The 15345-nt window shown below is 41.3% G+C and overlaps 1 protein-coding gene across 4 annotated transcripts in view; it reads right to left on the minus strand.

Moving 5' to 3' along the window:
• The window catches only part of RABGAP1L (RAB GTPase activating protein 1 like), a 194454-nt gene that overhangs the window by 40404 nt on the left and 138705 nt on the right, over positions 1–15345 (minus strand). Inside the window, exons 1-2 of one of the 4 annotated variants that reach the window (XM_060774400.2) lie at positions 2239–2487; positions 566–1243 (exon numbers count right to left, since the gene is read on the minus strand). The exons of the other annotated variants lie outside the window; for them this stretch is intronic. Of the exons in view, the coding sequence (XP_060630383.1) occupies positions 566–676 (111 nt within the window). The 5' untranslated portion in view covers positions 677–1243; positions 2239–2487. Of the gene's footprint in view, positions 1–565; positions 1244–2238; positions 2488–15345 lie in introns of those variants that run through there. 4 annotated transcript variants of the gene reach the window in all.

Raw genomic sequence — 15345 nt, forward strand, 5'->3', positions numbered from 1 at the left:
TTTGGGAGTTGTAGTTGCTGGGATTTATAGTTCACCTACAATCACATTCCAAACCCAACTAACGATAGAAGTAGGCTAAACTTCCCTCACAGAAACCGCAAGACCAACAGAAAATACTGTGTTTTCTGATAGTCTTTGCCGACCCCTCTGACACCCCCTTGCGACCCCTCCAGGGGTCTCGACCCCCATGCTGAGAAACGCTGTTCTAAGACTTCATTTCTAAATGAAGCAAAGAATACATATATTTTTTCTCTTTTCTCTTTGATTTTTCTTTTTCCATACAGAAAACAAAGATATTAGGAGACTATTTTTTGTACAAATTATGCTCACCGGTCAAACAAGTAAATGAATTTCTCTATTCATTTAGGAGTGTCAAGGATGTATAGACTAACTAAAGTAGTTATTCTCACACGTGTGACAAAGAAATATTCACATAACAGCCTGAAAGGTTTGGTTTTACAACGGTATTCATTTGGGATTCTTGCCAAGTTAACAAGGACTAAAGAAGATAAACAAGTTTAGAGACCAGCTGGAAAGAGTAACATTTCACAATCTAGACACTTACCACATGTTTGGGTTTGCTGACTGCCACCATGCTGGTCAGAAGATCTTCTTCATACCGCAGGCTAAAAACATGGGAGTCGTAGGCCACTACAATGGATATTTCTTCCATCATTTTGGCCAGCACACTTTGTGAGCGGTAGCCAGCAAGAGACTCAGTATCCAACAGCAAAGAATTAGCTCAGCTCTGTATCAGTTGTTCACACCCACCTGAAGTGGGTGGAGTAAAAAGGGAAAAGAAAAACACAGCTACCAATCCAAGCTGCTTCTCTAAGTTGCTTTCCTATGGGAGATTTTCTTATCTTTGCAGGAAATGTTCAGTTGAAACATCTGCTCCACTGCTCACATACTGGAATCACCATTCAGTAAGATCTTCTTAATCATAAAGTAACTGTCCATCAGGAAATTAAATCCAAGAGAAGCAAGAAAAGATCCAAATGCCTTGATTCGTAATGGGATTCTCACTGGCGTTTTCCACAACTATTTTTGAAATGCAGTATTTTGTCACATTGAAGGATTCCTTTTAAGGTCGGGAGTTTAGATTTACTTTATGCTTGATCCACGGAGTCTTGCAAAATTAATAAACAGTATCTTGGCAGCATGGGGATTTTTCTAAGAAATAGATCAGATACTGCAGAGACTTAGTTTTTCTCTCTGTGTGTTTGCTTCTGTCCTAAGTAGTCTAACATAAAACGAAAAAAAATCAAATTTCAAAATGCATGTATGTGAAATTATTTGAGAATTAAGAGAAATAATCACACATACATACATAGGATCCTTCCAGATAAGCCCTATATCCCAGGATCTAATCCCAGGTTTTCTGTTTATCCCAGATTATCTGGCATAAAATCCAGTAGGTAAAGGTAAAGGTTTTCCCCTGGCATGAAGTCCAGTCATGTCCGACTCCGGGGTGGTGATGCTTATCTCCATTTCTAAGCCAAAGAGCCAGCGTTGTCCGTAGATACCTCCAAGGTCATGTGGCCAGCATAACTGCATGGAGCGCTGTTACCTTCCCGCCGGAGTGGTACCTATTGATCTACTCACATTTGCACATTTTCGAACTGCTAGGTTGGTAGAAGCTGGGGCTGACAGCAGAAGCTCACGCTGCTCCCAAGATTTGAACCTGCAACCTTTCAGTCAACAAGTTAAAATCCAGTATAAAGCAGAAAACCTGGGATCAGATGCTGGGATATAGAGTGCGTCTGGAAAGGTCCATAATCACAGGGAATGTGTCTTCTTCTGTAGCCAAAGAGCAAAATTACACGTCAAAAGAATGAAATGTTATCTCTATTCACAAGAAGCAGAAGAGCAAAAATCCAAATGCTTTCTTACAGGCAGCATCTAACACTGATGCTGTTCTTAAATGCAAAGTGGTAATGTCAGACCACTAATAGGACATAACTAGAAATACAAAAATTTGAAAAACTGAATATTTTCAACTATAACACTGATACTGTTCTTAAATGCAAAGTGGTAACGTCAGACCACTAATAGAATATTACTAGAAATACAAATATTTGAAAAACAGAGTATTTTCAAATATAATGTTATTGTGGCATGCAAAATAAGGAAGTGCACCCCTTACAAACCCTTAGGTTTTCTTTAAGAGTGCAAAGCAATATTCCTTTTGTTTTCTTTTTTAATCAGGATTTATAAAAATCTCATTTTTTGTCTTACCTACTGCACACCTTTCTCTGTTCTATGGGATTTGCTCCAACACAGCTTCCAAAACTCTGCATATAGTGGAAACTGAACATGTTTTTGTCGAAGCAAAAATGAAATGGCATTTCCTGGTCCCAGCTCTTAGTCCACTGTCACATGCTCGTTTTTCAGATTCAAATAAAATGTGATCACCTTTGATCTTTTTCCCATCCTGTTTTTCCTCCCGAATCTCTCTCAAGCATTACATGGATATTTCAAGAGGAACAGGTGTCTACAGTTAAACGGGAAAGCTGGGTTACAGCTTTACCGTTCAGGATGAAAAAAACATTTCCGTTTTAATAAAGGAGGAGTAGAAATGACATGTTATTGCTAGGAAACAGCACAGAATTTTAATAGGCTTAAGAACGGCAAAATGCAAAGCCCGAAGGAAAAATCCTTGAGATTAAGACAGCCACTGATCCTATGTAAGCTGCAAAATACAGCAAAAAAAAAAAAACCCTATTCGTTCTATCTGAAACTTTCAATAATGCAGTTTGTGCTGCCGAGGATGTTAGTCTCACTTGTTTTCATTCACTTTAGAAAATATAGTTCAAATCTAAGTAGCAAACAACCCATTTCCTCCAAAAATCCGATAAGCTACCTTTAGATGTTCTGAAACCTGGGTTCTGCCTTCATAAGCATGCTGCTAATGCAGAGAAAGTCTTCACAACGGGCATGTTCTCTTTCAGACAGGCTTCAACTTCCTGGTATAAAACATTTGCTAGAAATAAAAGTGGCTCTTCCTGTCTTGGCACATTTCTTTTTCTCACTGTGTGACTCAGCAGGGGCGTGTGATAATGTGTGCACAAGGTGAGTGGACAAAAGACACCTGTTGTAGGAGGCAGTAAAGAATGAACATTCCCAGGATGCCATGTTCCCCGCTGTGGCTGCCAGGAAAGGATGAGGTTACCATTGAGCAGCACAGACATTGCATAATTCCATTTGCTCCTTTTATATTATGTGACAGCACCAAACACAGAAATTGGAATACAAGGTTCCCCTCAAATCAAAAACCTTTCAAAAGCGTCAAGAAAAAAAATCAGTCACATATATTTGACAGCAACAACACTAAAGGAGTAATAAAATCTGATATTTTCCAATTGAGCCTAAACTAATGTTGAAAGAAATGCTTAAATTAGGTTCTTGTGGGTTTTTTCGGGCTATAGAGCCATGTTCTAGAGGCATTTCTCCTGATGTTTCGCCTGCATCTATGGCAAGCATCCTCAGAGGTAGAGGTCTGTTGGAATTAGGACAATGGGTTTATATGTCTGTGGAATGGCTGGGGTGGGGCAAGGAGCTCTTCCCTGCTGGAGCTAGGTGTGAATGCTTCAACTGATCACCTTCATTGGTTGAGGTGGTTCAGTTCATCTTGGAGGAGGTGGGGTTCGCAGATTCTTTTTGCACGGTCTGCCAAGGCTTTAATGGTGCTTCTTTTTTGACTTGGGTGATGGTTGGAGTTTTTATGTAGATATCTATCTGTGTGTGTGGGTTTTCTGTAGACGGTGTGACCCAATTGGGCTCTCCAGGCCAATGGATACTCCACCTCAGACATCAGAAGAGCTGCAAGACCAAGAACAAGCCACAAGAGTAAAGATGAAGATCCACCCAGAGGAAAAGTGTTCCTGCCATACATCAAGGGAACCACTGACCGCATAGGGAAGCTGATGAGGAAACACAACATACAAACAATCTAAAAACCCACCAAGAAAATCCAACAAATGCTACGTTCAGCAAAGGACAAGAGGGATCCTCTCACCTCTGCAGGAGTCTACCGTATACCATGCAGCTGTGGACAAGTCTACATAGGGACCACCAAACGCAGCATTGCCCAGACACGCATCAAGGAACATGGAAGGCACTGCAGACTACTCCAACCAGAGAAGTCAGCCATAGCAGAGCACCTGATGAACCAGCCTGGACACAGCATATTATTTGAGAACACAGAAATGCTGGACCACACCAACAACCACCATGTCAGACTACACAGAGAAGCCATTGAAATCCACAAGCATGTGGACAATTTCAACAGAAAGGAAGAGACCATGAAAATGAACAAAATCTGGCTACCAGTATTTAAAAAACTCTAAAATTACAACAGCAAAACAACAGAGAGGAAACAACCAGGCACATCTTAACACCTCCCAGCTAGAGATTTTCCCAGGCTCAGGCAGGCCTTCAAATGCTAATGAAGGTGATCAGTTGAAACATTCACACCTAGCTCCAGCAGAGAAAAGCTCCTTGCCCCACCCCAGCCATTCCACAGATATATAAACCCATTGTCCTAATTCCAACAGACCTCACTACCTCTGAGGATGCTTGCCATAGATGCAGGCGAAACGTCAGGAGAAATGCCTCTAGAACATGGCTCTATAGCCCGAAAAAACCCACAAGAACCTAGTGATTCCAGCCATGAAAGCCTTCGACAATACAATGCTTAAATTAGCATTTTTGTAGATTTACAAGTTATGTTTTGCCACTGTTCTCAGCAAGGGGCAATAACTATAATATCCACCTCCTTTTTCATGCTTAGCTATCAGTCACACATCACTAGCACCCTCCTCTTCAAACTTCCTCTGAAACAAATCATGAGCTCTCCTCGCAGAGGTGATGGCACAACGTTTAAGGCGAGTAAATGTCCATCAACAGAACCAAAAGTTCAAATGGCTACCCCATCAGGTGTAAGAGGACCAGTGACAATGAATAAGGTGGTGTAGGAGGAGCCACTGGAAGGTAAAGATTCACTAGAGCCTTAAGAACTTGTGAAAAAAATGTAGTTGAGCCAAAAGATAACAGTTGACAAGTCACTGACAGCTAAATAGACGCTCAAAGATAAGAAAGCCAGTCCTTGCTGGCAGATATAGAAGGAAATGCATAACAGTGGACAAGCTCACAGAAGAAATAGATCTGAAAATAGATGCTGCAAATGAACAAAAACTGTTCTACTTATATTCATGTCAACATTTTGTAGTTCCTTTCTAGAAGGACAAAATAGAAGCAGACAAAATAGAGTCAAATCTTGGTGAAGTCATGATATTATCCTTGGAGCCATGAGTTCAAGCATCATGAAGTTTGGATGGAGTATTTGGAAATGGGACAGTAGTTCCAGCCGCCGAGATAGAACCATATATGTCTTTTTAAGTGGATTTATTCTTTAGTGTGGGTTTTAAGTGTATTCTAATCACACTAGAGAATAAATCCACTTAAAATCCGGTTTCGGCCTCCTGCAGAACTCTGGGGTTTGTAGATTAGTGAGGCTGTTAAAGGCTCCTCTCTAAACTACAAACCCCAGAATTCTGCAGGAGGCTGAAACCGGATTTTAAGTGGATTTATTCTCTAGTGTGATGAAGCACAAGGAGAGATGCAACAGTGGAGCAAATCAAGGTTGTCTAGGCCAATATGGAGAAATTAAAATAACCTTTGACTTAACCCTAATCAGCCTTCCCCCCCCCCCCAACTTAGCTATTAGTGCAAATGGGAAAAACAAGGACACTAGAGGACTGGGCCATCTAGGAAGGCATTACCAAAGGAATCGTGATCTTTTCCACTTCTTGAGCAAAAGTGATGACACCTTGTTAACAAGCAAAGTGAACAGATTGGTCACAGTTTGTCCCATTTGGATATTACGTGCCAAAAAGCATTGTCTGAAAGAATTCATTTGAAGTATACCAGCACAGCTAAGAGAATCCACTAGTACATTTTCCATACCAACCAAATGAAATGTTTATACACTATTGCCATAGAGTTCTATAAGTTGTTGTTGCCTTACTTTTGGCTTTCAGACTGGTGAAGTTAAAGAGCTTGCTAACTTGCTATGTGATTTCCACACTGGTGTAAATAGGGTGACGATAATATAGTCTGTGCTCATTCAGAGGAAGACCTACAAGCCACTCTAAACTCTTTTGAAGAATATGAAAAGCTTGGCCTCTCATTTAACATTGAGAATAAGTGTTCTACCAGCAGGCACCAACAAATCCTTTTGCAAAGAACTGGGAAGTCCTGGCACTAGAGGGTTGTAACTGGAGGTCAGCTGTTACCAACTCTGCTATGGATTTTGAGAAGGCACAGATAGAGGGGCAGGGGGAAACATGCCAAGAAGAAGGTGCCCCAAGCAAACCCTTGTTGTGACCGCCTTCCATCTGGAAATCTATGTCCTAACTGTGAAAGACCATGTGGATTGAGAATAGGTTTCTGCAGTCACTTATGGACCCACCTCCAAGACTCTACCCTTGGAAGACAATCATACTCGACCATGAGTGATCATCACCTGTAGTATTGCCATGAAACAGGAGATATGGCCCACTGGTTGCTTGTGGCCCACCAAAGAATTTAGGCTAGTTTGCATCCGCTCAGAACGAAAGGGATTATGCTTTATTAACTTCCCTCTGTCTTCTGCAGCCCTTGTTTACACTCTGTTTTTGGGATACTGGGAACTCTTGAAAATTATGCAAAACTCCACTTTTCTCCAGACTGGAGAATTTGGTCATTTTGGTAGCCAATTTCCATCCTCCAAAACTTCAGGCTGTATAAGCCACCACACCAATGCCAAAAAGCAACCCAAATGAAAACTGAAAGAAACTGAAGTTAATTTTCTTATAAATACCTCCCCCACTTTTAGAGCTTTGGGGGTAAAACAGGCTCCAATGGTGGTCTATTTACGAGGATTCTTCAAAAGTTTCCACACTTTATAAAACGCTATTTATTAAGGATTTCAGAAACAAATCACATCACTTTTCTACATTGTCACCTTCTTCTGCAATGCATTTTTCTCAGAACGGTATAAACTTTTTAATGCCGTCAGCAAAAAATGTTTTTGGTTGAGTACGCAGCCACTGGTGCGTGACTGCTTTCACATCACCATCAAATGAAAATCTTATTCCCCTTAAAGCTTCTTTGAGCAGTCCAAAAAGTGGAAATCAGATAGTACTAAATCCAGAATATAAGCAGGGTGTTCCATAAACTCCCACTTCAATTGTCTGAGGGTTTCCAATGTGTAGGATGCAGTATGGAGGTGGTTGTTGTCACGCAATAACACAATTCCCTTTGACAGATTTACTCTTTTAGAGCGGATTGTGGGTTTCAGTTCTCTCTGAAGCATCTCACATTGTGTTAACCTTGGGATAGTTGTTCCATATACTTGAAAAGCGTTGAGAATAGATCCTTGAGAGTCCCAGAAGACAGTCAACATCAACTTTCCTGCTCAAGGTTATGTCTTCAATTTTTTTGCTACAGGAGATGATGGATGTTTCCACTGCATATTCTGCCAATTTCTTTCATGCTCATAATGGTGAATCCATGTGTCATCATAAATGCATTGCTGCAGAAAATTTATTTTATTTATTTCTCGCACTTCTACCCCGCCCTTCTCAACCCCAGAGGGGGGACTCAGGGCGGCTTACAAAAAGGCACAATTTGATGCTGGCACAACAACAAGGTAAAAAATAAAACATATATAAACAGTAATTAAAACAATTAAAACAATCCATTATACATCGCAATCCCTAAAAACAATCTAGTGCTCAACGTTTACCAGCTCATAGTCCGTAAATTCAAATTCCACATTGTCCAATCCATCAATTCTAGTCGTCGCTTGTCCCTTATCTATCCCCCAGATTACCCGAAGGCCTGGTCCCACATCCATGTTTTTAATTTCCTTCTAAAGGAGAGGAGGGATGTCAATGACCTAATTTCCCCCGGGAGTGAGTTCCACAGGTGAGGGGCCACCACCGAGAAGGCCCTGCTCCTCGTCCCCACCAATCTCACTTGTGATAGAGGTGGGGCCGAGAGCAGTGCCTCCCCAGAAGATCTTAAACTCCGAGGCGGGACGTAGAAGGAGAAGCGTTCGGACAGATACGCTGGGCGGGAACCATATAGGGTTTTGTAGGTCAAAACCAGCACTTTGAATTGTGCTCGGAATTGGATCAGCAGCCAGTGGAGCTGACATAACAGAGGGGTGGTATGCTCCCTGTATGATGCTCCGGTGAGTAATCTAGCTGCCGCCCGCTGGACTAATTGAAGTTTCCGAACAGTCTTCAAACGCAACCCCATGTAGAGTGCGTTGCAGTAATCTATTCGGGATGTAACGAGAGCGTGGACCACTGTGGCCAGATCAGACTTCCCAAGGTACGGGCGCAACTGGCGCACAAGTTTTAATTGTCACTTTCATCACGATAATGGGCCAAGTGTTGGGAACAAACATGTAAGCACTCGCGCTTATTCTCCTCTGTAAGTTTCTTAGGCACCCACCTGGCATACAGTTGACTGAACTTAAGGCTGACATGAATTAGAGTATAAGCAGATCCTACATATTCAGCTTTCCTGTGAATCCGTTCCATGGTTCTTGTTTCATTTTGTGGTCATGGCTGTAGCTAGATGTCCAAAGTGCTCTGCATCTGTCACACTAGTATGGCCATTTTGAACATTCCAATCAATTTATAGGCAACTCTATGAAATACAACTTTATCCCTATACTGAGTGCTCATGCGGAGATGAATTTGTGCTCCCAGCATACCAACTGCCAATCAAAAGCGTGTTGACAGAAAGCTGTTCCTCTTTGGTGCAATTTGTAAGACTTGTAGCCATCTTCATAGCGTGACAACTTATATCAAACTGTTAGTCAACTGGCTTGCCAGACAGACTTGTCAGATAACACCCTCAGACATGACCAATTAGTACTCCTCCTGCCCTCACCATTTAAAGACCCTCATGTTGTTGTTCATTCGTTCAGTCGTTTCCAACTCTTCGTGACTTCATGGACCAGCCCACGCCAGAGCTCCCTGTCGGTCGTCACCACCCCCAGCTACTTCAAAGTCAATCCAGTCACTTCAAGGATACCATCCATCCATCTTGCCCTTGGTCGGCCCCTCTTCCTTTTTCCTTCCATTTTCCCCACCATCATTCTCTTCTCTAAGCTTTCCTTTCTTCTCATGATGTGGCCAAAGTACTTCATCTTGACCTTTACTATTCTTCCCTCCAATAAGCAGTCATGTTTTATTTCCTGAAGTATGGACTGGTTGGATCTTCTCGCTGTCCAAGGCACTCTCAGCACTTTCCTCCAACACCACAGTTCAAAAGCATCTATCTTCCTTCGCTCAGCCTTCCCTCACAGTTAGTCTATTTATTGGATGTCAGTTTTGGAAGATTCCAGAAACTCCAAAAACATGTCTTACACAGTGTGGACATAGACTATGTTTTTCCCATGAATTCTATAAGGTCAGAGGACAATAAAGGGAGCCTAACCAACAATTTGTAAGAAACACCAAGGCATCATTTTACTGCTCTATCAGAATCAAAACTACATATTATCATTCTAATTAGAATTGCCATAGCAAGTCTAATTATAAATTTTATCAGCATGCTTTCTGAATATGCCTACTTTGCTTCATTACTATGCTTCTCTCCTTTGCCAGCAAATAATACCAGCTCAACTATACATTTTTTTCTCAGAAAAACTATTAAATATTTGTTGCTTTAGCTCTGGTATCAAGCTTGTTGCTTGGCAACTGCTAACATAACAAATGAGACTATAGATAGTAATTTTCTTTGACTACACTCTTATTCATATTTGCGGGATTTTTTGCCATCTGGGCTGAGCTAAAAAATCCTCACATGTGACATAAATGTAACTCTTGATGTTTGCCCACTTAATTTACATTTGATCTGTGACTTGTTTGCATTTTGTTTGTTTTACACTGACACTGTTCACAAAAGGCCAAATACCTTAAGATCAGTTCTTAAGGTTTTTACATTTTTAGAGTTATTTATTATTTATTTATTTACTGTATTTGTATACCGCCCTGGCCTCCCCGGATGACCTTAAAGTGGAGTCTTGCCATAATTCTCAAGATTAAACATTCACACAATGTATTCCAATATGACTTGCATGACCTTTTGCACAAGTAGTCTGGAGGAATAAGTATCTGATTAAATATTGAACAGAATAGAGAAACAGAAGCAGTATGTTTCAAACTATAGTCAAGGGTGGCTCAACCCATTACGCAAAGTAAGCATTTGCAGTATAGTTGATTTTGCCCAGGGGCGCTCTTGAGGCGCTCTTGGGGGAAAACAGACCTTGACATATGCGAGTTGTAGTTACTGGAATGTATAGTTCACCTACAATCAAAAAGCATTCTGAACTCTACGAATGATGGAATTGAACCAAATATGGCACACAGAACTCCCACGACAAACAGAAAACATATATATCAGTGATTGGTTGGGGGGGGGGGGGGCAAAATACTGTTTGCTTACCGTTGAAAATTACCTAGGGCCGCCTCTGACTATAGTTTACACCAGGGGTCCTCAAACTTTTTAAACAGAGGGCCAGCCCCTTAAACTGTTGGAGGGCTGGATTATGATTTGAAAAAAAACATGAATGAATTCCTATGCACACTGCACATATCTTATTTGTAGTGAAAAAACACTATAATAATTAAAATGAAGAACAATTGTAACAAACATAAACTTATTAGTATTTCGATGGGAAATGTGGGACTGCTTGTTGTTGTTGTTGTTGTTGTCAATTTCAGATTTAAGTTGACCCTGAGCGAGGGTCGGGTAAATGACTTTGGAGGTCCGTATCCGGCCCTCGGGCCTTAGTTTGAGGACCCCTGGTTTATACTGTCATGGCTGTTTTCTGCATGATTTCTCTTTCAATCTTACATGTATTCGGTCTTAATTGTTACAGCATTCAGTCCTGTATCATATAGCCAATGTCTAAACCTCTGTACAGTGAATGAAATCTGGCCCAGAGAGGTTCCCTCCTGACCCTCTTTCCAAAACTATACTGCTCCCCTTTCCCATGTAAGAAGAATCTCTGCTGTTCTTTCTAACCAATGATTGCCAAGAACAGTGGGATCCCCTTTTGTGCATTGTATGCAACCAGGACAGTGAGCAATCCATAAAGCAGCTGTAACTTAGCAGGGATTTGAAGGAACTGGCAGCCAACTCCTTTGAACTCCCATATGATACAGTCACAATTTAGTGGGATATTTGGGGGGGGGGGGGGAGGAACTATTTCTGCAAAGTGCTATCCAATCCCAAACGTGGAAGGGACTGGACTGCAAATGTCACGAAGAATAGGCATCTAACTTAGCAAGTATTTGGAGAAACATCTTCTCCAGATGCTGGCCAAATCTCTATAATCCATACTGTGTCTAGAAAAAAAACTGTGGCCATTTAATGTTGAATTCACTTCTGTTGTCCATCTTGAGATGGCACACAATACATTAGATCAGGGGTCCTCAAACTAAGACCCGGGGGCCAGATGTGGCCCTCCAAGATCATTTACCCAGCCCTCGCTCAGGGTCAACCTAAGTCTGAAACGACTTGAAAGCACACAACAACAACAACAACAACAACAACAATCCTATTTCATCAGCCAAAAGCAGGTCCACATTTCCCACTGGAATACTAATAAGTTTATATTTGTTAAAATTGTTCTTCATTTTAATTATTGTATTGTTTTTAAGTGGTTTTGCACTTCAAATAGTGTGCATAGAAATTCATTCATTCGTGTTTTGTTTTTGTTTTTTTTCAAATTATAATCTGGCCCTCCAACAGTTTGAGGGACTGTGACCTGGCCCTCTGTTTAAAAAGTTTGAGGATCCTTGCATTAGATGGAGGTAGCTTAGATAGTGCTTAGGGTCCCCTGAAATCCCCCATGCTCTCTGTAGCCATTCATGGTAGAATCATAGTGTTCAAATCTCATAAACAGGAACCAAAAAATGGTTGCAATACCAAACAATATTCTTAATAAGCTTTTCTTCAATAATGGAAGTGGTTCTGAAGGAAATTTTGTTGTTCATTCGTTTAGTCGTCTCCGACTCTTTGTGACCTCATGGACCAGCCTACGCCAAAGCTCCCTGTTGGCCGTCACCACCCCCATCTCCTTCAAGGTCAGTCCAGTCACTTAAAGGATGCCATCCATCCATCTTGCCCTTGGTCGGCCCCTCTTCCTTTTACCTTCTACTTTCCCCAGCATAATTGTCTTCTCTAGGCTTTGCTGTCTCATGATGTGGCCAAAGTACTTCAACTTTGTCTCTAGTATCCTTCCCTCCAGTGAGCAGTTGGGCTTTATTTCCTGGAGGATGGACTGGTTGGATCTTCTCGCAGTCCAAGGCACTCTCAGAACTTTCTTCCAACACCACCGTTCAAAAGCATCTATCTTCCTTTGCTCAGCCTTCCCTAAGGCCCAGCTCTCACATCCGTAGGTTACTACAGGGAATACCATGGCTTTGACTATGCGGATCTTTGTATGCGGATCTTTATTTCTGAAGGAAATAGCAAGCCCTAATTCTCTGCATATGTCGTTTGTTTATATCCAGGTCATAAAGATCACACCATAATCTAATTACTTCAAAGTGTTCTTATTAAAGCCACCAGTATTGTTGCAGGTTAATTGCCAATAGGCAATTGGATTGCTTGGACTTGAAAAACACATTGCATTTCTAATATTATAAGATAACTGCACTGCCACATAGATTAAGTTTTTAAAGTGAATTAGCAAAATACTAATTATCTTGCAGAAGCACGATGCCAAGTAAGAAAAAAAAGTAATTAGCAAGAAAACCTGTTGTTGTAATTTAAGCACATTACAAGAGTTCTGACAGCTATGACTACGGGGTAGTTTCCAGACAGAACGCAAACACCACATGTCTTGAAGGCAAGAAGAAAAAGCGATGTCCCAAGTTCACACACTTCCGATTTTCTGATTACACACCCATTACTACTTCCTCTTCCTGTACTTTCATGTATTTTATGTTTTTGTTTGGGTTATATCAGAACACAGCAAAGGAAGCACTAGAGACAGATACCTTGCTCTTTGGGCTGAGGCAAAAACACTAAGCCATTTCAGCTAGTCTTCAAATAAATATCCTTTCTCTGGCTAGAAGAATGGAGTTATGCAAAAGGTCTATCTTGCAACAGACTGAATTCTTTTCCCAGACCCATAATCTGTAAATATCTCCAGTATTTTTTTATTTACTTACAGTATTTATATTCCGCTCTTCTCACCCCGCAGGGGACTCAAGGCGGATTACAATGTACATATACATGGCAAACATTCAATGCCATAGACACACAACATATACAGACAGACACTCAGAGGCTATTTAACAATCCAGCTTTTTCATGAGGGTATAATCTATATATATATAAATGCTCTGTGCATAATGAGTACCTTAAAAACAAAAGAACCAATGAACGAAATCACACCAAATTTGGCAACAAAACGTCTAACAACACAAGGAGTGACCAGCACTCAAAAATTATGATTTTGTCATTTGGGAGTTGTAGTTGCTGGGATTTATAGTTCACCAACAATCAAAGAGCATTCTGAACTCCATCAACGATGGAATTGAACCAAACTTTGCACACAGAACTCCCATGACCAACAGAAAATACTGGAAGTGTTTGGTGGGCATTTACCCTGAGCTTGGGAGTTATAGTTCACCTACATCCAGAGAGCACTGTAGACTCAAACAATGATGGATCTGGACCAAACTTGGCACAAACACTCAATACGCCGAAATATGAACACAGATGGAGTTTGGGGGAAATAGACCTTGACATTTGCGAGTTTTAGTTACTGGGATTTATGTTTCACCTACAATCAGCATTATTAATCCCACCAATGACAGAATTGGGGCAAACTTCCTACACAGAACCCCCATGACCCACATCCAGTCCTACTCCCTTCACCAGGGCAAGAAAATATAATCAAAGCCCTCCCAACAGAGCCATCCATTCATAGGTATAGATAGATATGATTCACACACAGAGAGATATAGTATCATAGATGTGAAAGGAACCCCTAAAGAAGGACAATTATATGTTGCATGTTCCAGAGTAGGCAAACCAGACAATCTCCACATCAACACTGACAAAAAAACCAGCAAGAAATACTGTTTACCCACAAGCATAAAGAAATTACATATATTAGAAACCAACACTTTCTCATTACTTTATATTGCAGATCACCAGACTGGGCCACAGCAACGCGTGGCAGGGGGGCAGCTAGTAATAATAATAATACTTTATTTGTACCCCGCTACCATCTCCCCAAGAAACTCAGTGTGGCTTACATGAGGCCGAGCCCACAACACAGCAATAACAAAGCAAAAACAACAATAGTACAAGCAGTAAATAAAACTCATAACAGCAAATAAACAATAAACATTAACAATAGCACGACGACATTTTAAAAACTTATGGCTGGGCCAAATGTAATAACTAAAATTTTAAAATATGCTGGACATGGCAGGTAAAATATGATTAGGGTCAATTTTCGGGAAGTGGTGGGTGTGCAAAAACAATCCTAGGTCATTAATAAAGTGCATTTAAGGACAGATTGCTGGGAGTTTCTTATTCTGGGAAGGCACATTGGAATAACCACGTTTTCAGACTCCTCCTAAAGACTGCCAAAGTTGGGGCATACCTAATGTCCTTAGGGAGTGAATTCCAGAGACGAGGGGCCACCACCGAGAAGGCCCTCGTCCCCACCAGTCACACCTGCGACAGAGGTGGGAGCGCAAGCAGGGCCTCTCCAGATGATCGGAGAGATCGTGTGGGTTCATACACAGAAATGCGGTCACGCAGGTAGGCGGGTCCCAAACTGTTTAGGGCTTTGTAGGTAAGAACCTGCACCTTGAATTGGGTCTGGTAAATGAACGGCAGCCAGTATTCTGGCCACCAGGGGAGCTGTTGCTTCACTGTCCATTTGTGACACTTGATGAAGTATTTCCTCATTCTTTGCATGCTTGCTGGAGATTTTTATAGCCTCGTAAATTAGTTAAATTAGCCTCCCCACATAAGTGGTACCTTAATTTTCTACTTGACAGATGCAACTGTCTTTTGGGCTGCAAAGGTCGACAACAAGCTACACAAATTGTTCAGAAGCTCACTCCAACTCGGGCTAGCTTCGAACTCATGACCCTTCGGTCAGTAGTGATCTTAATGCAACTGACTCCCAGCCAGCTGCGCCACAGTCCCGGTGCAGTATGAGAGGCTGTGAGCATCCAATGTTACATCAATCTTGATTTTACAAAATTAGCTTCAATTGATGTGGCCTAGTGATGTAAAGAAGGT

The sequence above is a fragment of the Anolis sagrei genome, chromosome 4 (assembly GCF_037176765.1).
Source record: "Anolis sagrei isolate rAnoSag1 chromosome 4, rAnoSag1.mat, whole genome shotgun sequence".
NCBI lineage: Eukaryota > Metazoa > Chordata > Lepidosauria > Squamata > Dactyloidae > Anolis > Anolis sagrei.